This window comes from Phasianus colchicus, chromosome 5 (assembly GCF_987193195.1).
Source record: "Phasianus colchicus chromosome 5, bPhaCol1.hap1.1, whole genome shotgun sequence".
NCBI classification, from domain to species: domain Eukaryota; kingdom Metazoa; phylum Chordata; class Aves; order Galliformes; family Phasianidae; genus Phasianus; species Phasianus colchicus.
The window spans coordinates 45,507,874-45,533,972 of NC_143440.1; the positions used below are offsets into that span (position 1 = coordinate 45,507,874).

The 26,099-nt window shown below is 41.0% G+C and overlaps 1 protein-coding gene across 2 annotated transcripts in view; it reads right to left on the reverse strand.

Moving 5' to 3' along the window:
* Positions 1 to 26,099, reverse strand: part of CCDC88C (coiled-coil and HOOK domain protein 88C) — an 86,632-nt gene that overhangs the window by 34,781 nt on the left and 25,752 nt on the right. For both annotated transcript variants that reach the window (XM_031593092.2, XM_031593091.2), the window contains exons 4-11: positions 18,332 to 18,401; positions 11,947 to 12,005; positions 10,290 to 10,373; positions 8,837 to 8,977; positions 7,920 to 8,104; positions 7,275 to 7,356; positions 6,734 to 6,892; positions 1,291 to 1,437 (exon numbers count right to left, since the gene is read on the reverse strand). In XM_031593092.2, coding sequence (XP_031448952.2) covers positions 1,291 to 1,437; positions 6,734 to 6,892; positions 7,275 to 7,356; positions 7,920 to 8,104; positions 8,837 to 8,977; positions 10,290 to 10,373; positions 11,947 to 12,005; positions 18,332 to 18,401 — 927 coding nt within the window. The remainder of the gene's footprint in view (positions 1 to 1,290; positions 1,438 to 6,733; positions 6,893 to 7,274; positions 7,357 to 7,919; positions 8,105 to 8,836; positions 8,978 to 10,289; positions 10,374 to 11,946; positions 12,006 to 18,331; positions 18,402 to 26,099) is intronic.

Consider the following 26,099-nt stretch of genomic DNA (forward strand, 5'->3'; position numbering starts at 1 on the left):
CGCGAGCCTCTTATTAAAATACATGCATAGTTTTAAATACTTGCTGTAACTCTAGTAATAGATAAGTCCATTATGTATTTGAAATGAAGGTAACTGGAGGGAGAAGATGCTCAGTGACAATAGGGCCAGTACAAGACAAGACTGGTAAGGCTGTCTGAATTAAAAGTGTCTCCTGAGCTGATGTGGCTCTGGACAGCCTGGTCTAGTGGTGAGCCTGCACATACCAGGGGGCTTGAAACTAGATGATCACTGTGGTCCTTTTCAACCCAGGCCATTCTAGATTCTATGATATTGATACGATATTCTATGATCATGCACTAACTCTCTGGAGACACTGCAGAAATAACGTCGAATACTAGTAGTGAGCTTCTTTAACTCATGTCATATGGATTAGCAAGTAGATATCTGCCTCATAACTTTTGGGGTTTCAATCATCCAAAAAACAAATCCAGAGAAGGAGGCTATCATAGCTTCTGCAAATCACTTTGGTCATTTACATTTGTGGGAGATGAAGCAAAGATTCAAAACAGCATTAGTCAAAAATTCTTAAATCCACCCTGAAAAAGCAGCATGCAAAATAACCAGCTACTATGGAAGTGCTGAAGCACCACGTTATCCTTTATTTATAAGTCTTTAAACAACTCCACACAGCACCCTCAAAGTTCTTGTTCCAATGTATCCCATTTTTACACAGTTAAATCCATAGGAATTCAAAACAAAGTTTCAAGACAACAACTGTTGAGTAAAATATAAGAGATGAAAGAAAATTTATTACTAGTAGTGGGATTATAAAATTCAGTGGTTTTTTTTGTTTGCAGACAATCATCTGCCACTTCTTAGATCTCCTAGTCAATGAAGCAATTAGCCATCTCTGATTTACCCAACACTAGAAGTTCGGAATTGTGGCTTTTACAGTAGTGACGAATACTTAAAGTCACTGTAATGGTTGTGGGCTTTGTTTCTAGCAAAGAAATTCATTTACTGCCTTTCATGTATCTAAGGGTTTACTACTTAAGTGGTAGATATTAACATCTTTACTGTCAGTGTGCATAAAAGCACCTCCCATACAATTAAATTTGTCAAACTGTCTCATACAGTAGCACTGGCAATAAACTATTCATGTTGTGAATGTATTTTAAGAATCTGTGTACATTAAGTTCAAACTGAAGACATCTTTTTGAAAGCACTGTTGATTTATCTACCTGTCACTGGTTTCTGTGACATCAATTTATGTGACAGCATAAAAACAGAATGCAGTAAAAAAGGTGTAATGAGAAAGAGAGGGCATACCAGCTCCACATCATGAAGTTTGGATTTCAACTGCAAATTCTCCTTCTCTATCTCATGCAACTTATCAACACGAGCTCTTGCCATCGTTAGCTGTTCTTCCAACATCGCCTTCGTTTCAATCAATATGATGTTATCTTCTCTTAACTCCTAGAGAGGAAAAAAATGTTAACTTCCTTTAGTAAATGACTTGTCAAAGACCAAATCACTTTCATACAGAGATGTTGTAAAAAAAAAAGAAAAAAATTGTCAATCTGATATTTAACGGGAAATGATTCCATGTTTAATTATCTCAGATTCACTAATGAAAGTAAATGCAATGATTTCCTTACTGTTTTTTCCTGAATTTTAGACATTTAATAGAAATTTTCTTCACACAGAGCTAGATCAAAAAGACCAAAAACACAAAATAAACATGAGCATTAACTGCACAAGTCACGCCATTGATCCACTAAAGCTTCTCAATCTGTTTTTACCAAGTAAAAATTAAACTTATTCTACAGCAGCCATAGCTTTGGAAACTAAAGTTAATTACACAGCACTCATGCAAAGTAGTACATGAAGCTCTGTGCATTTAAGTATCTAATCTCCAGAAATACGAGCTGCCCAAAGCATAAAATCTGGCCATGTATTCTTGCTCATGTTTGTCACAGTTATTAAATTGTGTTATTTCATAGAATCATAGAATCACAAGGTTGGAAACGACCTGCAAGATCATCTAGTCCAACCGCCTTCCCATTCCACAAGCCATATTTCAAGTTATAACATCTCACTGTTAGCTTTTACATTTAGATGAGTCTTCAATCATAGATACAATTTTCTATGGAAGGAACATATCAGCATTTAAATAGATTAAACAGATGTAGGAAGGACTTTAGCCCAGGAGAGTTACAATGGGGTAAGAGGCAGAATTTTTTTTGCCTATTGTTCTCTTTATCCACCTCCTTCCTCTGCTCCAATTAAATATGCGAGAAAGTGTGCAAACAGGAATGATGAAATGCTTATTTCTTGAGAAGATCATGCCTGGACAACAGTATTCCAAATGCGAAGTCTGCTGACATCAGTGTTCTCTCCAACCACAAACATTCTAACCAAGGAGATTCCTGAATGACCATCAGGCATGAGCAAATTCCTTTCACTTCCTTAACCAGCAACATCCTTCTCAGTTCTGGAGAGGAGAGTCTGCCACAAAAAGCCTCACATGGCTCACAACTTACCAAAAAGAAAAAAAAGATACTTGCAAAGCTAGGAATGCCTAATGGCAACGACTCCTCTTGCTTTCTGATACTACAGGGGGCCATGATTTAAGAGTCTTATATAGCAATCTTAATTGTTTGCTGCATTTTGACTGTAGATGGCATAGTATGGAAGTCCGTCCACCTTATGCACACAATACTGCCCCTGGTATCTCCTAGGGTCAGCTACCAACCTGCATAATACTAGACGCCCACTACAGCAGCACTAAAAAGGACAAGTATGTCAATGCTTGTGAAGTGCTTTAACCACGACAACTGAAACATCCGAGTATGCAAGTAACTAAAATAATAAAACACTCATTTTTACAGAAACGGTATTTTGGGCCAAGTCTGATCTAATTGGGTCACTTCAGGCAACCTAAAAAGGCTGACACCTAACAGATGACAGACTAGAGGAAGTACACGAAACAAAATGTGCTGAGTGTTGTTTAAGCTGCCAAGATATCCATAACAAAACAGCAATGTGACTAGTTTACTTTGCTATATCGTCACACTCAATCCAGACCACAGCCCTAAGAAGGAAGGTTGCGTCTGACCTCAAAAACACAGTCTCAGAACTATGCCCAAAACTGCCTACCAAGCAGGAACTAGCTGTTATTTTAGAGACTCATGTAGAGTCAAGCTATGTGCCAAGTACGTACACGTAATCCAGGCTGTGGTACAAACCACACAGCAGTGGGAGCTGCAATATATGGAAGACTGGAATACTTTTCATTGAGTGCCCAAGAGGAGTGGACATGCTGGTTCAAAGCAGCTCTGAAGAAATCTTAAATTAATAACCTGGTGAAAATGGCTGCTATGTCAAGGCCAACAATGCTCATTGGTATAGCCATCCCATGATCTTAGGTTGTCTTAACACTGAGAAGTTCATGTAATTTAAATAATTACTCCATGGGATCTTGCAGAGTTACATCTCAGAGCCTTGAAGGTACAACCACTCTAACTACAGCGCGTCAGCATTAATGCCTGAGAATTCACTGCAGAAGACAGTCAGCCTAATAATACACTGAGCTACAAACCAGTCCTGCTGGCCAGAAATTCAACAGGCGATCAAGGTGAAGTGATGCTTCCATCAGAAATAAGGGTTTTTCTTCCCTTAGGAGTTTATTTTTAAACTGAGCTTAGTTTTAAGTCAGCAGAAATAATAGCTGGCTGTGGGTTTGTTTATTTTTGAAAATACACTGAATTTAGCAGGCAAGAGATTCAACTTAAAACATGATGGTTTAATACCCGCCACACATAATCCAGCTTTTGTGACTAGACTTCTGAAACAAACAATACACTGCATTCTGATCGTGTATCACTGTGCTCTGAAGTAGCTTTAAGAATGGCATGGTGCACTCATATGGTTACAATTTAGTATGGGAGTAAGTGGTTGCACAATCAGGGTGTGTTGGTAGCATGAGACATTTTCAGAAGCTAAAGTAGCAATCAGATTGTTTAAAACCAGAAAATTTGTATGCACATCCAGACCTAGTTGTTAAACAGAGTTCAAACTCCTCCCTTCTACAGTTCAGAAACTGCCTCTACTGAGCCATGATACAGCTAACATCTTCTGCCAATCAATCATTGCTTTAATAAGCTATATGAAAACATAAGAAGTACTTATGCATTTTTAAAATGTTCACAGAAATTCCTCCCACCATCCTGTGTGGAAATGTAACTGCAACAAGAAGGAATTACACTAGGCAAGGCAGACTCCCTAGTCTCTGAGAATTACCTGATCTCCTGGTGCCACAGCAAGTTCAACTGAGATGAATGCTGGAGAGAAGCTTTATGCTGAAGAGAAGCACATCCTTGGAGGAAGTCCTGTATTATGCCCACCCCTCTAAATTCACATTTAGGACTTCACTAAGCTGCCCCTGCAGGAAGGTGTCTAGAACACATTCATCTCCATGGTTCCTTGGAAGATGGTCAAATTAGAACGCTTTTTCAGAATAACTTTGTCAAAAAATACAGAGAAGGAAACCAATGAACATTCTTACATGTGTTAGGTTCACACACAGAAGAGACAGACTTGCTTCTTCAGCACTGCTGCAGTAGCTCCTTAAATCTCTTCCTGCTGCCACAGCTGATTTGTATCACATGCTTTCAGAAAATACTTACAGGCTTGCTAACAATTCCTAAAGCTTGTCACAGTATCATACAAAGAGAATACCTTTCATATTCTTCGCACAAACTACCAAAGGTATACAAGAACACAAAGGAAAAAATTTTCAAACACCTACTTAGTAGCTTTCTGCACTGATGCACAAAGCTAAAAACACTTTCTTCTCACTTACTGATCTGACATCGCTTATTGACAACCTCGAGAAAGCCCTGTGAGCCTTAAGGTATCACAGAAACGTGGCTTACACTGCACTTCATGCATCTACTCATTGCTGAGCCTCTGTGAAATTAGTTTGGGTCTTAAGTCTTGGAGCTCAGTAAGCCAATCCCATCAGTAAATGCTGCGAGATGAATCAGTGCTGTACAGTCTAGTGGTTAAAAACACAGACATTCTTACACAAATCTTACAACCTGTAACAGTGAGACTAACAGTTTTTGAAGAAGCAGGAGGAGACACTGAACTCAATCCCAGCCTTTAGTCCTTTATTTGGATGGGTGCAGGACTTGATACGCTAACAGAAAACTCCATGGACTGAGGAGAGTTGGATACTGGCTGCTATGAACAACCTTTGTGTTACCCCATGATGATAAAAAAGACAGAAGAATGCTGTGTGGAATCCCCTAAATGTATCAGTATGAAACCAATGGAGTTTGCCTGATTCTACCACTGTACAAGTCTGCCACTTAATGGCTGTGCCAAGATTTGATCAATAACGGAAAGCAGTGGTAAGAATGTGAAACATTCTGGCTATTCTAGACCAAAGAGCAGCCTGCAGACAGCTGTGCAATCCCACCACATATTAGAAAAGCCCAGCCTCTATGGCAGCAACAACTTTTGCCATACGCCACACTTCCCCAAAATTAGAAAAGTGTCATATTGACAGGAAATACACTTTGTCCCATCTACTACTGTACCTCAGGGAGGTATCTTTATGATCTAACACTCATCTCCAACATTCAAAACATTCATCAAAAACTGACAGAGTAGAAAAGGGGGGCTGAGAAAGTTTGAACAAAATTGGCACTGAAGCAAAGATCTCTTTGCTGCACGACAGCAAGATTAGCATGCAGACAGCGAAACAAGACTGAACTGCCACAAGACTAAAAACTGTTTTCTTCTAGCTCAGGTAAAAACCTTGAGTAGGAGGTAGAACCTAAGCAACTCCAGTGCACAGACAAAAGGGAAATACCAGGATGCCACACTAGTAGTTTGTGTGAGGTTAATGCATGACTGATTTGCCAGCTTCAGGTAGGAAGGCAGAGAAGCAATTTCATAATCTCTACTATAAATTGAGAATTCCTGAGATAGGAGGCAGGCTTTTGTTGGCTGTTATTACATTTAGGCAGGCTTCTGTTGGCTGTTATATTTCATTTCAAATTCATCTTTGTGAATTTGTTCATAAGAACCAGCAGCTAGCTGATATCTTTGGTGGGGAAAAAAATCCACAAAAAACCAAATGCTTAAGAAGTAGGGTTTATTGAGCTGAAATAACACGTGTTCTCATCTTAGCAAATGAGAGCTTCAACACCGCTCTTGTGTCTCAGACCTAGGATTTTATCTAGCCATAGTGAGGTGGTGAATTACAGAACCTCAGTATGTTTAGCAAGTCCAAATTTTTATTTGACTTTGGCAAACATGCTACATACACAAATTATTGAGAGTTTAGGTAAGAAAAAAGCTCAGAGCACTGAAAGGAAGGAAAATAAGAGCAACTTGACCTAAATTTAGGGTCAGCAACGCTGTGAACAATCTATTTGTCCAGATGATCTCTAAGGTCCCTTTCAACCTATATTATTTAGTAACTGCAGGATGGGCATAGCTGCAGGTAACTAAGATGAATAACTGTAATTATTATGGGAACAAAGGTATACGTTTCTCATTGACATGCTCTACTCAAGGCACTAGGAAAGATCCAAATTTTCTCTTTCTACTACAAGCAATAGTTGCAAAAAGGCATGTTAAAGAATTTCCAGTTGCTCTCATGTTTTGCTACAGTCAGCTCAATTACAAGTGACACATGAAGTGGTAATACCACAAAAGCCAAACGTTAAGGATTACTCAGCACTTCATTTTCACTTACCTCCATACGAGCTTTATAAAAATCCACATCATGAAGTTTCTCTTTGCACCGAACAAGTTCCATCTCAAGTCTCTCCACACGGTTTGCCTTTTCTCTCAGGGAGTCCAACTCATCTCTATATGCTCGGGCAGAACGAGCATCTGAGGCCAGGTGGATATTCTAAGAGATAAGAGGGATAATCAGGGAGAAAAAGCTAAGTAAAAACATATTGAAAGTATGTCTTTTAAGACTTTCTTTTTCTTAACAGTAGGTAAATTACATTCTCCCAGTGCAAGAGTAAACGATTCTCCTACTAACCAGTAAACTTTCTACAAGATTAAGAGGTACAACAGCCTGCCAGGACTCACCTTTGCAATGCCTGACATTACATAAGCTTCAGGTATTACTGGACTATTTGCAAGCTGTACATACAAAACTGTTCTCACCTGTTAAGCAGAAAGTGTCAGTATGCCACACTCTGTCCAAAAGCTTGTGGAGTTATAGAACAGTATTTTTTAGCTTCAGAATAAAAGTTATTTCCAGTGAAATGAGCCCACCTTACCTCTTGCTTTATTTTTTGCAGCTCTAGGGTGAGCTGCTCAACTTCATGTTTAGAATCCACAAGCTGCTCAGATTTCTCTTCCCTGAAAAAGGATTAGAAAAAAATTAAAAAGAAAGTGTTTTTTTTTTTTCCTGAAGGATCTTTTTTGAGAAACCAGACAAACAGAAGTCCTCCAGCATATTCTGAAAATGGAGTTTCCTTTCTGGCATGAAAACTTCATAAAACTAAAGTGTATTTTCTTGTGATATCACATACATAACAGATGTGAAATTATAACTTCATTTCTTTTATTTTATCTTTGTTGAAATCTCACTGGCACTGCCACCACCGTAGCTAGCTTTGCTCTGGACTTCCCACCAATAATTAGAAGTGCAGTTAGTTACTGGCATTTTAGAGGAAGAAAGAGATGACAGATGAAAACAAAAAGCAGCTATCACTCTGTGTTTAGAGATCAATTTTTAAAAAAAGGATGATGGAACATTCATTCTAGCTTTCTCTTACTACATATAAACAATGTGAATGACATGATTTCATGAGAGCCCTCATGAAAGTCAATTTGCTGAAGCTGACAGGCAATTGCACTTTCAGAATACAGAAGACTTAATACACAAGTCTGCCTAGAAGCACGAGTCACTGGTGACTCACAGCTCCTGCCGAATCCTTCTCAGTTTAGCCTTCGTGTCTGCCAGCTCAACTGCAAGGTGCTGCTTGTCCTCATTAGAAAGAGGGTTGGCTGGGTTTGGAGAAGAATCTGGACTTGATGCCTTCAGAGGATTTGGTGGTTGCTGAGACTGTAGATAGTCCCTCTCTTGAGTGAGATCTACAATCACCTGGAAATACAGAGAAGCACGTAGAGTCACAAGATAAACAGAAATAACTACACATTGTTTTTCAAACATCTATAAAAATGATGAATAAATGTAGAAAATTAAGTTATTATTCTATAAAATTCAACTGAGCATAAGGTGGAAAGTTCAGACAAAGGAGAGCAATCTCCACCATACTGGTACCACTAAAACGTTTCCCTTCCAATGACAAAACAGCCAATTTTTTTTTTTGGAAAACTCATAAACTGTTAATGGTTTTAACTAACACAAGCACAAAGTCTAACGCGTGATAGAAAATTAACAGGTAAAAAGAAGGGGAGAAGCCTCCTGCAGAGATCTGAGACGAACTGATAAGTCAGCAACAGAAAGGCCTGGTTTCACACCGGAAAAAAAAGGCAAAAGACACTGGAACCCACCATGGTAAATATCTCTGGAGAGTCAGGCAAGCAATCACACTTAAAGAGCTAAGCAGACATGCAGAGACAAAAATCAAGACAAAGTCACAACTGCAAATATTTTGGTATGTTTATTGCATGCACATCTCTTACCAAACATTTCATCACGCTTTAGTGTTTATGTGAGAATGGAAAAGACAAAATCTTTTTACAGGTTTTCTGACATGTAGAAGAAAGATGTAGAAGAAACAGAAACCCAGAGCACAAAAAAAATACGAGAAGGAACTGAGCTTCTTAACTGGTGCTCCACATGAGCACTATATGAGAGGAGTCACCGTACCTCCGTGCACTCATCTCTCTCATCAATGAGCCTCTTCAGGTGGAACACCATATTCCTGGAGAGAGACTCCAGTTCTTCTGGGGCCATGTCTGGGAGCTCCAGCCACTGCAAGTCGAAGACATTCTCCTGGTTGTGAGTCACCTAGGAACAAAGGGAAAAAAAGAAGTCTTTCAGTTGGCTGACTCGTAAATGCGTTTGCTGCATATGCTGTATCCCCTAGCTTCTTCTACTGATGTACTAAGAAACATATCACATGTCACCTACAGCATGTAGAAAATAACACAGACATTGAGTAGCTAAACTGTAACGCTACTCAGCAATTTCTGGTATTTACATTTTTTTAAACTATTATGGCTGATGATTTTTTAAATGATTGGGTATATGCAAGCACAATTCTGTTGATGATATGCTAGAAATTGTCTTAATTCAAGCAATGAAGTGATCACTACAGGAATTAGAAGGAACTGCTAAGACTGATAAAGCCCTGTTTTCAATGAATTTGCAGTTGAGCTAATAAAGCTGAAAAGATCTGACTTTTTTAGAAATCTCTCTGGCTATTGCTGGCAGCATTTCTTTTCACTGACACCCTACCCAGACATATTTACTCTGATTCTGATTTAGCAGAAACATCATGCAAGTGAAGAGATTCTCAAGCTTGGTTAAATAATATTTCTGCTTTTGAAGTGCTTATTTAATCTTTTTTTCTTCCTCCTCCAAGTGTTAAAGAAGAAGATCCTGTCTTAGACTTCCACAACTGGTTCTCAGTTCCACAACTTAGATCTCAGTGCACCCTGCTTTTTGCACTTGCACCTGCGGACACCAGACTTCAACCAATGCCCCTTTCCCATTGAGGCACACCCAACAGAGGGCATTTGCTCTGGGCTTCTCTTTGGATCCTCCAAAGCAAGCTTGTTCATAACAGTCACACATAGTCCTTCCTTTTATAGAAACCTTAGAAGTCCAAGAATATTCTTGTCATTGGATCATGCTTCTCTTTAAAATCAAAGTACATGTCTAATTTCAACTGCAGAGAACAGCGTTCAAGACAGAATTAGGAGCCCAGTGACCAAAGCACATCACTGGGAAGCCTGTGTCTCACCTGCCAGAGGACTAAGGGACTGTGTCTACGTCATTACAGCAAAGAGGACTTCAGCTCCTAAGCCACACGCTTTTTGAAATATTTTACACACATATCCTTACAACATTATCATCCATATATTCTGAAAGCAGCAAGACATTTGCCACTGTAACTTTCTAACATAGTGATGTTATAAAAAATGCCTTCAATTTTAACTGTATAACATTATTACAATCATGTATTCAGAGAACGATCATTTCTTCCTCTCAAGTTTATGAATCTACTATGAAATTTGAAATACCAAGTTTGAAAACACTGATATATTGAGTTGAGAAAAGGACAGAAAGTCAAAACAGCAAATACTGACAGTCCTACCTCCTGAATGTGTGACACAATGGCAGCTTGGGTTTCAATATCCAGCTGTTTTATTCTTTCAATAAACTCTTCTTTTCGTTCACACTGTTAAAAAAAAAAAAAGGGAAACTCCTAAAACTTACTACAGTGTTTTTCATCCAAAAATATATATGTATCACTAAATTGCTAACAACAAAATGTTCAAGATCTACACTTTATTATGCTAGAAAGTATAGCACTTCACTCCTCCACATGGAGAGAGAATTGAATTATGCCGTAAATTATTTAAGTCTCTTACAGCCCATGCAAGCAAGGCTAAGTTAAGTGGCAGGGTTTGCTCTATAAAAACAAGAGGTGAGGCAACAACCAGAGGAAATCATCACTAATGGAGTCACACAAACATAAACCAGGTGGGTACAAGACCTACATTTACACTGCATCAGTTAACCTGTCTGCTTCTCTGTCTGCATTGTGTGTGGTTTGGCAATGAAATAAGATGCATCCCTTAGATACTATTTTTACATAAATGACTGACTTTGCTTGTTGAACAAAATCAACATGTGCTTTAGATAAAAAATAGGGATGGAAAACATTCTAGATAAAAATAAGTGACAATTCAGACAAACAGGTTTTAGTAAACCTTTTACTAAATGTTTTTAAGGAGTCGGACATCTGTTATCAATGTATCAACAACTGTACACTAACACTGTAATGCACAGTTGTTATAGGAAGACAAAAGAGAAGTTAAATATTAAAGGTTTCTTTAAACTGCTTTTTCTGCCGTTTACAGTGGCCCTCTAGGATCTGCCTGTGAGTCTGACCATTCATTTCACTGGGAAGGGCCCCAGTACCGTAAATGGGTACTGAGGATGCACAACAGCTAGCCAACTCAGACCTTTATTCTTTGTGTTACAATGCAGCACAGAGATAAAGTTCAGAGCAGCCACACGAAGACAGCATTACCCTGACATAATTGACTTGACATAGCTGAGCAGAGTAAGTGTCCTAAGGCATGACAAAAACATTAGAGACCTACAAACAAGGTCAATTATAAGCAAAGGCCAGTCTGCAACACCCCTATTGTTTACTATCATGGATGTTTGGTGGGCAGAACACTGAGTGCTTTATCTGGTAACTGTCATTTATTTCTGGGGAGTTTCCCATACACACTGCCTGTCCAGTTATTTTAACAAACACCAGATAAAAAATCCCCACGTGAATATACAAAGTAACTATTCATTTTGGATTTTATAAACATATTTAATCAAATGATAAATAAAATCAGGCTTCGTTAAACAAATGCTTAGACTTCGCTTATTTGTTTTGTATCAAATATGAAAAATACATCTATAGCAGTGCACAAGTAAGAAAATATACCAACAACAATCTTTATGCTAAGTGCACTACTCAAAGGTTTTTCTTGCACTCTGTTACAAGAGTACGTATGCTATGGCTGATTTAAGCACTGGTAACGAATCGTGGCACACAGTGTCTCTCCTTTCCCCATGCTGCCTTCTCTCCTACAATCATTTCATTCATCTAATATCACAGATCTACTCTGCAAGCTATCCTTAGCTAGACATTTGTTCATATAGCAACGATCTTCATGTGGATTTGCTCAGTCCAGAAATAACAACAGATTCATAAAAATATTTTTCAAGCCTTTAATGAGGTTCACCTGCACAGCACATCCCAGAACCAACAACAACAGCTTCTTAATTTCTTCCATACTTTTACCTAGAGAGGAAAAAATGGAATTAGTACATATGTGTAACATAAATTAAGTTACCATATACAAAAAAACCAGGAATATTCTCCTTTGAACAAGTGCCTGTTCATGTGTGTCCATTATATTGTTCCCACACTTTCCATGTAACAACACAGTTCTTACGGACTTTTTAAAATTTAAAATCCAGAAAGATCTGAGGTTTTGTTCTGATTAATGAAGTAGATTTTTTTTTTCCTTTTCCCCAATGCTTGTCCCTCATTTTGTTATTACCAAGAGTAGAAAGCAAGAATAAAACAAGACACACCCTGGATAGGATCAAAGGATGGTTACGCTTACAGGACAAACTTGTCCTAAATTCTGCACCTGTAAAGTAGTTGCTGCTCAGCCTTCCTAAAACCTAATGCCATCCTGTATAAACAAATTGTCTTTTTAACAGAGAGATGTGTCAGCAGCTAGTTCTTCCAGTGTTCACACTGTGAGGGGCAAGCCCTATGTGCTAGGAGGGGTAACAGACCAAGTGCTGTTCAGCAATCACACTGGGAGAGAAGGAAAGAAACAGGCCTTGTACACTACCCCCCTCCCTATGCAAACGCATGATAAGCATTTCCACCTCGTACCCTGCTTTACTTGAGTGTTCCACTGCTCCCATCACAGAGCAAAGCTGATCACCACCGCATCCCTCCAGCAACAGACCGCAGGGCTGACTAGGCAGCAGGTCAGAGGCCTGTGCAGAGCAGGGCAGGCAGCTGGAACAATGCCCGTGTGCAGCCCCATAGAGGCACGCTGACCTACATCACCGTGGGGCTGCCTGCAGCCCGGGAACCTCACAATGTGGCACGCAGGCAACTTCCGAAATAATCTGCTTGCAGCTTTCCTTTTGAAAAGGAAACGCCCTCAGCAGTCTTCAGATTGTTAAACAATTTTTCAGCAGTTTTTACGAATGCCTATTTTTAAAATGTTTCAAATGATCTACACAAATTATCGGCACACAAATCAATGCTGGAATTCTCCAAATTTAAGTCCCACATTATTATCACTAAGGCATTGCAGAGAGAACTCTTCCACAGAGACAGATGTAAATAAAACAGGCTAGTTCTCACTTTATCTTGTAAATACGGTATCATTTATTTTCCTGTAGAATATTCAAAAACTGTTTCTGAAAAGCATACAACCTCCCCTCTTATCTCGAAGCATACCTGGCTTGCTGCCTTCTGAAAACTCACCATTTAATATACTAACCACATTTCAGCATATGAAAATCTGCTTGTTCTGTACAATTCTTAATAGCACAACATTCAATGTAGTCAATATCACAAAAAACCAAATCACTGAACAACAATAAAAGCTCTGCTGCACTGTGAGCAGTTCCTGCTTGGGCACTACTAGCCCACAGAGATACCAAGGTTGGCAAGAACACATTTTCTTTTTGCAAAATTAAGTTCTTGTTACAGTTACAGCACTTGATTGAGTTCTGTATCTGTTTCAAAGCAAAGCCAGCCCAGGGATTAAAGGCACAGCATGCCTGTGGGGCAGTACAGAAAGCAGCTCTGTGAAAGACAGCAAGGGAGCCCTGCACCTTCTCCTTCTCCCTAATGCCCTGTGCTATGCTCTGTGCACCACAGCTGTCCTGCAGCTGAGCATGCTGGCTTGGAGTTCCTCAGGTTAGAAAACACTGCAATCACTGTCTAGCAGCGAGTGCACCTGCACTATCCTAAAGACACGGGAGCTACTGAAGCCAAAGTGCACTCTGCACCGAAGGCAGCAGGCTTTGTTTTTCTCCCCAGACAACAGATGTGCATCAGTGATACTGCCTGACCCCGTGAGGTGCAATACCTTCAGCTGTTACTGCAGGGTAACTGAACGAGGTCAGCCCTGTTCTGGCCTTTTCTGGAAATACCACTCAGAGGCTTCACTCCCACCTGAGCTCTCTCACCAGTAGGACAAGCTGGGGGACACACAGCTTAGGCAGGGAAGGCCTAGCCAGAGTTATAGAAAACAGCAAAAAATTGAAAGATTTAAGGTAATAAGAAGTTTATTAAACTGCTGCTGCTTCAAAGCTAACATTTGGCAGTCTTTTAGCTGAGCTTACCAAGAACACCCTCCTACAACTCAGGACATGAACACTTAGGTCTAGGGCAGAACTCTTGGCAGACAGGTAGCCGCAAGATGAAGCAAATGGACTGGATTCAAATTAGCACTTAAACAGAAAGGTGCTAGTAAAAAAATCTGGGGCATTTGCACCTTATTGAGATTCCAAGGCAGCTGCTCTCTGGCCACGTATTTGTGCCTGTGACAGAGCCAGCACCTGGGGGATGCGCAGAGACCATCTGCTCTGACAGTGGGTTGGCTGGGAGGGGGAATCCCAACCACCACCTGCAGGTCAGGATCTGTCCTGGCTCACAGGAGACAGACAGATGGCACAGCCCAGGGACAAGGCAGCAAAGGGATTAGGGGGCACAACAAAAGGGGAGGAGGTACAGGGATGGTACCGAAGACTAACAAATGTAAGAGAGGGAGTAGAAGGGAACAACAGAAGAGAGAATGAACCCAAGTACAGGGGATTCTGAGCTTATGCAGCTTCTCTATGTACTTTTTTGCTTTAATTTTTCTCCAGCAGAATAGAGGAAATGCTGGTTTGTGTAGTGCCACAGGCAGCATGCAGTGGGGCTGTGGAGAAGCTGGAAAGTGGTGAGCACACCAGCACTGTTTTTCCCAGCTGTAGCTACATCCTGAATGAGAAAAGCCCGACTTCTAAATTTACACTATTGAGGCTGTGATTTGTTATTAACTTTATATTTTATGAACCTCAATGTCTCTGGTGGATTGTGAAACAAAATGAGGAAGGAAACCAGACATGAAAAAGGATCCCAGTGGGAGCATGCATCTTTTAGGATTTTAATGAAAAACAGTTTCTATAGATATTTACCAGCAGGGATCTGGGGTTTGCTCATTCATAAGCTTTCCATGTAAACTGAAAAGGGGATCTAAACAGCAAAGTTTGTTTGTTTTGAAAAGACAGAAACAGGCCTACCACAACAGGCACACAAGACCTCATTTCCAGACTTGTTCTGAGAAAACTTCAAGTCCCCTCTTCTCCAGCCCCTAAGGAATTATGACTGATGGTATGATTTTCATACTGAACAGTGATGCAGTAGCAGATTTTTCTGAAAAGACTGTTTAAGAAAACCCTTAGAGGAAGACAAAAACAGACAAAGTTTAATGGCAGTAGCTGACCACTGCATAGTGCAGTGAAGAGAAGCCTACAATGTCAGCTACCTCATTCTTCAAGTCTGGAAAAGCTTTCTAAACCCTTTAGTAAACTTTCAAGTTTCTTTTCAGTTCCTTGTATTCTAGAAAACAATAAAGGACATCATCTTCTCACAAACTATTTTTGCAACTTTTACGCTTGTGGCCAAACAAACTGAAGAAGATAAGCCTGCCATGGCCTGGAACAAAATGATTTAGAGGATGTGAAAGCTCATGAAGTTCCTGAATCCAGAGGACACATACCACGTTCTATGAAAAAGCTCAACTCCTACAGCATTTTTAGCAGCAGCAGCTCTGTATTCTCAACAGTCTTATGTTCCAAATGCAGCCCGTAGAAGCCCTCAGTAGTCCCAAATATTGAGTGCCAACTGGGAGTTAAATAGCAAGAACACCATTCTCAGCTTCAAAGCTGCTCAGTTTATGATTTAGAAAATGTAACAGCACATTTGGCTGCATTATAGAAGGACAAAGTACAATCTAAATTATGCTGTTGAACAACTCTGAAAAAAAATACAAGGACTTATTTCAAGGAAGAAGTCACTACACTTGTTACAGAGAGAATCACACAGAAGGATCTAACAGATGTCTGGCCTGGGACGTATAGAGTTAATACAGTCACTAGGAGCCTTCCCAGCTCAAGCAGCACATAGCAACACATTATTTATTCCAGGAATGCGATCACGGGATCAATTTCTCTTCCTCTGATTAAGGGAGGGGGAGTCTTTCACTCAGATAACTTTACCAACAGGGGACAGAGAACAAGAACTGGGATGTGACCACTGCCACCAAGATCCATCCTTCCCTTCTGACCACCTTACCTCAGCCTCCAGCTCTGGGAGCTCCCACAGGCCTTGGCTCAGCACTACCTCTGCAAATGTTCACCCCAGACCCCTCATCCTCCCTCCCAGTCTCTGTCCTGAGTAATACAGAGAGAGAGGTTACTCCTCTACTACTGTCATTTTTAAACAACTGCCTCCAATAATTAATGTCTGCCTCATCTCTTCTGCCCATACTGCTGTCATGCCCAGCCACCTCACTCCTCTGTCAGCTTTCCCTGGGGCTTCTCAGTATTCATGCCAAAAGCACCATTTCCCATGCTGATGGCTGCTTTGTCCTCACCTCTTTTATTCAATCTGTAACCCTCCTTTAGCTCTCTCACTGACAGAGAATATCTCATTTCTCTTTCCTCTCGTGTGTCACTGCCTTCTTCTCATTTTCTCTGCAAAACACTCAGCAACACACGCATCAATCCAGCAGCTACCTGACCACGGTTTACCTGAGCTGCACTCAGCTTTATTGTGAATTCCCTTCTTTTGGTTGTGGTAACTTCTCCTCTCCTCACACCTCTCCTCCCTACTGCCCTTTTCCAGGTTTCCCATCAGCCTTCAGCCAGGTCCCCAGTTCTGAAACCTCCCTTACTTATCTATTTCTTCACCACATCCTACCTTAGATTCTGTCCTCACAAAGTTTCAGCTGGTTCTCAAAAGCAATCTTAAATATAACCAAACCAAAACTTCATGTTTTTTCAATGCACACATCCCATTATTTTCAGCCATCTAGTTGTCACATTCTCACATTCTTCATCTTCTCTCATGTTTTTCTGAATTACATCAATAGTAAGTAAGTAAAAAGACAAATTAAATTTAAAAAGACAATAAGAACACCACATTTCAAAGATCTTAAAGTGAAGCAGATATCTGTTTGCACTTAAAAGGAGCTGGACGATATCCTTCCCATGTGTCATATCAGCTGATTTCTTCAAAGACTGACTTAAGGGACTGACAAGCACCAACTAAGTGGTGGGAAGCTATATGTAAGCACATGACAGCTTTCAAGTGTGCAGCTTCCCCAGAAACCAACGCTGCAGTTATTGCATTATGAGCCTCTTACCAGCTGTCACTCAGCAACAGCCACAACAAGAAGCCAGCCAGCCCTTCCCATTGACAAGGCCAGCAGAGAGCTTGCCTTGTTGGTGCAAACATATTTGTCAGGTTTTGTCCACTGTCCATATGACTGAAAACAGCAACAGCTCTTACATTTCTTTTCTTCTTCAGCCATAAGGTTAGCCTGTATAGAAGAACTCAGACTGGAACTGCAGACTTTACAGTGACTGTTGAAAAAGTGGATACCCTCAAGCTCAATTTTACTGCAGAAGTGTCAAGGCTATGAGTTTCTGTAACACTGTATCAATAAATTAATATTCTTTCCTGATATAACCTCTTTGTGTATGTACATACACTATGGCTGCCAAAACCAACAAAATAAAATCTTCTGCCAAGGTTTCTGCCATTTGTTTGTACTGGAGATGCTGGTTACCACATCATTCCCCATCACTGCAGCAGGGTTCATTCTGTTTTCCTTCTTTGGTAAAATAAATAAATAAATAAATAAAATAATAATAAATTCACTGTCCTTGGCACCAGCATGGTGCTACAGCAGAATGGGCACATAAAAAAAGTAAATTAACTACAGCCAGAAAACCTCTTACTTCGGAAATATAGTTCCAGTGAGAAATCAAACTAATTTTGCTCTGAAGGTCTGTCTTTTGTCCCACCAAAAACAGTTGATTCTGGATACGAGCTCATTAGCTTCCAATCATTTTTGATGGCGTACCTCTTGCGACAGATGCCCATGCCTTGACAAAGTGACTGGACAGATGCTTTTGTCCTTGCCATTCTCTTCCTACTTTTTTTCTGAGATGCCATACATGTACTTTTCTCCATCCTTACATATTTTACTTCCTACACTTCAGTTGCGCTTCGCACTTCAAGGCACCTTTGCAAAACTTTCCTGGTTTGCATATAGTGTCACAGCTGAACTGATTACACAGGAACAGGACAGAAAACCAGGAGGAGAAACAAGTTTCACAGGGCAGACTGTTCTCCATCACTTGCAGTAACAAGATAAGGGACACGACTTACAAGCAAGCAGCTGCTTTGGCAAGAACTCACAAATACAAATTTATATATGTATGATAGTAAGACATAACAGATATTGTATGTGTATATTCAGGTAAATAAAATATTCATTCAGCACGCAGTGAGGAAGAATCCAACAAGCTACTCACCAGAGAGAGGATCTTTGCCAATCATTAAAACATTTGGTAAATTCATTACAATCAGCTGCTGGAGGACCTCCTATACAAAAGACAACAACAAGCAAAGGTCAGTGTGAAGAAATCCCAATCAATCATGCCACAAAGAATATAGAGTTCTATCCATTACAAAGCCTTTAACATCCTGCTAGTTCAGAGGTCACAAGAGGAAGCCCCACTTGAGAGACAAATCAATATTTGAATATGGCATCAGGTTGCACAGCTAACATGCACTGATCACCTCTTTGAACAACGGCCATTAGAGAAGTTGGAGAATCCTGTGGTACTAACCAAAATAACTGCCGTGCCAGGCACATCTTCCCTCATGACTTTACCCCAGGCATGACCTGCGTTCATTTGATGTTCGACATACAGCTGCTGCTGTGCTCCAGGATGTACAAATGCAGTGGGTCCATCAAAGGGACCAAAGCCAGCCTGTGAAGTTTACGAATTTGAATAACTGGACAAATCATTCCATAGGTCTGAAATTCTAAAGATGGGCTAAGGAAGTGGGCGTAAGGGAAAAGCTACTGAATAGACAGCTTGAAACCCACTTGTTTAAAGCAGTGCTAGTTCTAGATTTGTTTGCATTGTTGTTAGCAAAAAGAAAAATGGATTTGTTTAATTATGTCGTGGGGGAGACAAGGGAAGGGAGATGTATTGTTTGATCAGAAACACTTAAACATCAGCTGCCTGAAGCTACTCTGAAATGACAGACAGGCTTACTGAGGAAAGGCTACATGCCCCAGGGCAGGCAAATATCCAAAGGTGGACAAATATACTGCAGAGAGGACTCTGAATGGTAATGTGTTCGGCCATGCACTCAAGTCATTTTCTGTAACATACAGCACACAGGAATACGGTTCCAAGCTTCACCCTGCAGCGACTAATGCACATTTGTGGTGATGTGAACAAAACATTACGCCTGCAAGTATTTGTTTCACATGAAAAGCTGGGGAGGAAAGTGGCTGTGTGATGAAAGTGCTATGCTGGGATTCAGGAAACAAAGGTTCCACATAGGGCTCTACCCAGTGTTTGGCAGGTGCCCCTTCCCCGCTTGTCTCCACGCCCCAGGCTGCCCTGCAGCCATGGGAAGGGCTCACGTTTTAATTCTGGTGGAGCATTCAGCACCAGAGGAAAAAACATTGCAGTTGGGCACGGAGGGCAGTCACACATTTCCTAAAACAATCAGCTATTCACTGAAACACTTCCTCTCCAAGTTACTGGATTGTTATTTCACTGCTTTCAGAGTTACCATGGGACAAAAAATTAAACCTGATTTAAGAGGAAATATCCCACCGAGCCTGAAATATCTGATAAGCAATCATAGTGGATATTGAATAAAAAATTTGAGACATCACACATTTCATTTCTTCCCCTCCAATTCATGCTCAGAACACACTCCTCAGTAGTAACAGTCTAGATAAAGCAGAAATATTTCATGGCACAGCTGATGGGTTTTTGGTGCTGTTAAAAAGGCAAGCTCCACAGATCTTAATACAATGGGAAGTTTGGCTAATGCAGGCCAGGCATTTGCTGAGTTGTTGGCCAAATGCATTTTATAGTTTGTGCACTTGAGACATATTAAACAAAAGTTTGTTTGCACCTGTTAGCAAAACAGCTGCAAACCGTATTGCTTTTAACAGCACACGGCTGGACTGCACCGTCTGCTACGACAATAGCATGGCACTGAGGCTTTAAACAAATTCAAAATTTGCATATGCCAAAGTATTGGGCTTTAACCAGTGATTTCCATGGCAAAAAAAAAAAAAAAAGAATTTTGTTTCCAGTCACCCAGTGCATGGAGTGGCACTGAGGCAGGAATGCATTAAGAATTCGTGTTGTCTTTGTGTAATCAGCAGCTCGCCAGCTACTTACCCCAAGCCACAAAAGGCACCACAGCTAACCTTTCTGCTGTACTATTCCCATGCCCCCCCACACACTCACTGTGTACCACCCAGCACAGCCATGAGCACACACCCACAAGAGCCCAAACTCCGTGTCTGGATGGGGCCTGGAGCCACTGAGAGCACCGGGATGGGATCTGGAGCTGCACAGTGATTGCATGGCTCAGAATGAAAAGCTCCAGTTGTAAGAGGTGGTACTTTGGCTTGTTTATTTTTAAAATACACTACACATAACAATCTTTTTTTGAAACACCTCCACCTGAGATTATTATTTGTGATGATAACATCAGTGTGTCCTGTAGCTCATCAGTAGATCTCAATGCTGCATAAAGGAAGGTCAATGCATTTCTTATTCTAGGATGGAATTGTCTTCCTCATCTGCATTAACTCACACAGCCACTGAACTCTGCCAGCCTTTCTGTGCTGCAGTCAGCAGTGTGTTGATCACAATGAAACTATTCAATGGGTTGTAAGAGGAGTCAATACACCAAAAGTGTAACACCTAGAACAGTTCAGAATTAACCTCAGACCTGAAACGACCCTACAGGTGGAGCACAAGCTCCTACACTGGCCACTGGGTTAACCTGGGCACACAGCTGGAGTCCAGTGAGCAAAATAAACAGGAGATAAAAACATTATATCCCCCTGGGGCAAGCAGCACTGCATTACATAAGGGATGCTGCTCCACAAGGAATGCAGCAGAGCTGAGGCATGACACAGAGACAAGGATGATCCACGTTTGCTCTCTCTTGGCTGGGTGCATGGCTAGGAGCAGGCAGGGGCTGCTGTAGAGCAGAGCAAGGCTTTCAAACGCTTCCAGTTGCACACAAAATCCCACAGTACTCCAGGAAGCAACTACAAAAGCAAGAATCCTAATTTTTTCCTCTGAGAGACCACTTAAATATTTTTACAGCACAAGTAAAGCTTGATTAAAGCAGTAAAACTTATAGCAATAACACATGGTAACAATTTCCCTAATTATTAAAACAATTAGGGTTTGAGTTGCCAGCTTCACACTAAGGCCATGAACCAACTCCATGATCAGTTTGAATGCTGACTGCATGTCAGCATCAGCTCTCCCACACTGCTGTATGTTTACTTTTTTTTTTATTATTTGTACTGCTGCTAATGAGATTTCCATCAACGTTGGAAAAGTTGGTAACGTGAGATATCCAACACAACGTTGGTAACAGCAGTCTTATTTAAGGATCCCATTCAAAACAGATCTGTCAGGCCCCAGTGCAGCTCCTGTAGGTGCCTGCATTTCTCCTCTTTCAAAGAAGATATTTTGAACTTGAAACTTGTCCAAGACCACAGCTTCTTTGTCAGCAGTGGTGGCTGCAAGAGCGGATGCCTCTGGTTAGGTCACTGCTTACCATCACTAAACATAAGCACTGGCAGCCAAGTCTCACATCACTTGAGCCAGATCCCCAAACCCAGTGGATAGAACCCATGAAGGTTCCTGCACACAGCAGTGCATGACTCCACTCTAGGGGGAGCCTCCCTGGCAGAGGTGGAGGTGCCTGTTCAGTGTTTGCTCTCAGCTGTGCCTGCCCACAGAGGTGTGAAGCTGAGCTGGTGGAGACAACCTGCAGCCTTGAGCAACACACGGACACTGCCAGGGGCACAGCTCTGCTGAGAGCAGCTGGGCGCTCCAGGCAGGCATCCCAAGGATTTGAGGATATTTTCAATCTACCTAAAAGTCATGAGGTTAAGCATAAATAAATGTAGTGCTCTCAGTAGTAGCCTTCTGGCATCTAAGCCAGTGCACACTAAGAGCTTCACATTTACAGTTGCTTTGTTAAGAAGGGAGCTTAAGAAAAACAAGAATAATAAAGCCAAAATTCCCCTACATTGATTCCATCAGTCAAAGGCTTTAGGAAAAATTAAGACACATATGAGATTGCGGATAAAATCCTAAGCACTGAGTTAAGCCCTCAGGCTTATAAAAGCATGAACAAACACAGACAGAGGGAATGTGGTTTCTGCACTCAGAGCTCCCAATTTGTTTCTGGAGTGCTGGGGCATGTTTTACTTGCGCTTTTTATCTTTCTAAGATCACACATGCAGGATGTTTGCTGTGTGCTGACTGCCCTGGGTCATCAGAGGAGACACAGTGGCAGCTCTACTCTCAAATCACCATGGTCATATATTAACACTTTGTTTACATGTAACAGGGTAAACCGGCCCCTTTTATTTCGGTAGGAACAAAGCCTCCTGGGCCCATACTACACAAGCTTCAGAACACATTTGCTCCTTAAAAATTTGCGTCTAACAGCATGGAACAACACAGTCTTGAGGTATCTGTTTTGGCTGCATTTTCAAATACCAACAAGAGAGTGCCAATGGCTCCAGCAAAGAACATACTGTCAGGATAGGAGTAGGAGAAACTGTCCTTTCCATAGCTATGGGACCAGGCAAACAAGCTTTATACAAACACTTCCTGCACCACACAGCATTAATGTGAAGCAACTACTAACTTCTCATGTGGAATTAAATTAACCTCTGCTTGAATCCTGAACAAGAAGGGAGTAGCAAATAAATTATGTAAGAAGAACAGCAGTCGACTGGCCATTGTAATTCAACGCTCAAGCCAAGCCATTCCATTTAAGTATATTGCTTGGCTATAAAATGCTAATTGCCCAGCTGACTGGGAGCCAAATGGTGCTCTCCTGCTTGAAAATGCCCACGAGGAAAAACCATCATCAGCTTTATTTATACCACTAAGAGCGAACATTCCCTGGCCAGAGAAACAGGCTTACACTCCAACTGAGCTCAGACCCCCTGAGCAGAAAAGCTCAGAGTCCTACCTATGCAGTGTTGTCAACATCCTTACCCAGTACCCTCAGTACACACCTGACCTTCCAGGCATCACCCCAAGCAGGACTCTACACATGTGGATGAATTTCCCATTGGCCACTTGGAGCCTGGCAGCAGCAGGGCTGGTAAGTTAGGGCACTAGTGGGAACATGGCTGGGCTGGCACCTCCTGTGCAGCATGCTCCAAGCTTGGGATGGCTGGACTCAAGGTTTTCTAGAAACAGCACTCTTAATAGCGAGCAAAATGAGTACATTTTAGCATTAAAATCTATTTTAAGGAATAAATTCAGACCTGTGGGGTTTCCAGCTTTGTATTCGTGTAATAAGGTAAAGAAGCTACTTTGCAGCCTATAACAAGGAGGAAAAAGGAATGTTTAACAACCGATGCAGACAAACATTACTATTTTGCTGTAGTCATCTGAGAAATTATCAATTGCGTGAGGAAAACCATTTACAAGATTCTGTAAACTGTACACCAGGATCCAACAAAAGATGAATACAAGATGAAACAAGTTGTTTCGGTGATGGCAAGGAAGCGAAACACAAGCAGATCTTTCATTGAGATGTTCTCTATGTGTACCTTACCATGCGAGCACACCTGATGACACTGAGTGACTCAATACTCACTGTTTCTCTGCCAACATGTGACATACACCACAAAATTTGATTGAAAACCTTGCTCATCGCTGCAACAATTGTATTCATGAGGAGACAGACTAGAAGATTAGCTGTCTTAAAAGAGGTGGGTTTTTTTCCTGAAAACCAGCAAACTACAAAGCAGGTTTCCAAAGATCCCTCAAGTGGAAATCCAAAAGCTGCTAAAATAACTGTTGCCTCATCTGCTGAAAGTAATCAGTTTTGACAGTCATGGGCTGGGATCTCAGTGGGAGGGGATGTGAGGGAATTATACCTAGCCTGAACTATCCCCAGCATGTGTGGGGTGTGGGTAGCTAACCAAATGACAGAAACATACTGAACAGAGGAATGAGACCAAGTTGTATTTAAAAAACCACCACCACCACAAAAACAACAAAACACACAAAACAAATGCAACATGGACAGCACACAGATACAGAAACAATCATTCACCCAATTCATAGATCAAGGACTGTCATGGCTCAGGTTTTGGTACTTGTATTAGAGTAGCGCAGAGGTCCCAGCACGAATTAAGACCTCCTGCACTGCAAGCTGTACCAGCACAGAGAGCTCATCACAAGCCTGCAAGGCATCAATAGGCCAATGAGAAAACAGTAACCAGCAAGGTAGGGAAAAAATGAAAATAAAATTCCATGGTTATAATGTGATCCATTGTGCACTCTCACAGTTTATTAACTGGTTACATCACCCACACCACAGTGACACAGAACAAAATCACACATCAGAGAGTAAGGCAAGTCATAATAAATACATCTCCTTCAAGATCAAACTGTTTATGGCTCACTTTTTTGTGGGTTATTGCATACATTCCATAACAAAAGTTCTGTGTATACTTCAATAAAAGCTACCTTATGTTATGGGGGAAACAATATTTTCATAATCAAACTCAGAATAAAAATATACATTCTAAAATACGAAGCAAAACTTTGAGCAGCTACCTAGCAGCAGAATTCCCAGTCTGGTCCAACTGACCCCAACATAAATTACTCGTTTCAGTACAGCAGTTCTACTATTGTGCCTAGCAGCATTATTGATTTGACCGGAGAAGAGAAAATTCAATTGCAACACAGTGTCCCCCGGCTTCCATCACCAGCAGCACTTCTAATTTACCTACTTGAGGAAAATGAAAAGCTTATTGATTTATCCTCAACTACTCTCTCCAAATCAAGTGTAAGTGGGTTCAGATGTTCATAATGGTGTTCAGACAAATTACTCCCAACTTGTATTTTATTCCACCCTCGAGTTGTCCTGGGGTGGTTTATGCAACAGGGAATAAAGAACGTGTTGTATTCAAGGCCTGTCACTTGACATTACTAATATAACCAGCTAAAATGCAATCCATCTGTTCAACACGCTTCCAGCTAATCTGTGGTGGTCTCTAAGGACCATAATAATTTGGCCTAACACACATTATAAAGAAACACCGCAGACCATCAGAACAGACTTGAAGCACTTCCGAATTCTCTGAAATTCAGCACACCAAGCACAATGACTTACATTAAAAGGAAAGCAGTTTTCCCAAGCACAGTCTGAACAAGTTTTGCTGGGATAACGAAGCCAGAAGTATTCACATTTAAATCTAAAACTGAGCATTTTTCACAGCCTGATAGTAAATTAGGTTAGCCACGCAGAACTCCTGAGGATAAGCTCTGCTATGTGCTCCTTGATCACTGAAACGAAAAAAATTACAATACTAAAATGGAGTGTGCCATCAGGAAACATCAACCCAAAGGACTGCCATGAAGGTTTGATGTAAGACAATTTCTACCACTTCTCTTATTGCAAATATTTCTAAGTCTTGCATTTTTCAGTGTGTTTACAAGGAAGGGATGCATCAAACACCTAACTGGGCACATGACACTAGCTCCCATAAAACACACCAAGTCTGTTAACAACATTTCTACTTCACAAAGAAAAACAAACAAAAAAATGATTAACTTGAGGCAAGCATATTGCAAGTTTGGGGTTTACTTAGAGGTTCAGAGCTGGAGATCTGTATTATACCTTCAATGCTGCAATATGAGAAAAAGCACCAAGAAGTCCAAAGCAGCAGCTGATCACTGCATAATTATTTTAAAGCAGAAGAATTCATATTCATTATCCTTGCACATGGTAGAGGTGAAAAGGCACAGTAAATTTCATGCGTGGCTTGCACAATGTAACCTGTGAACACCCTATGAAAGAAACTATTTTCACGTCCACTGACTCAATTGCTAGCTCTACCACCAGGACAATGGCAAATAAAATGGAAAAGGGCAGAGTGAAGACACAGGAGCCCTGCTCCAAGAGGAGCTCCGGGCCCCTCCTCACACCCCTTCTGGATCTTCTGTGCTTAACAGCAAGTCCAGAGCCACCACA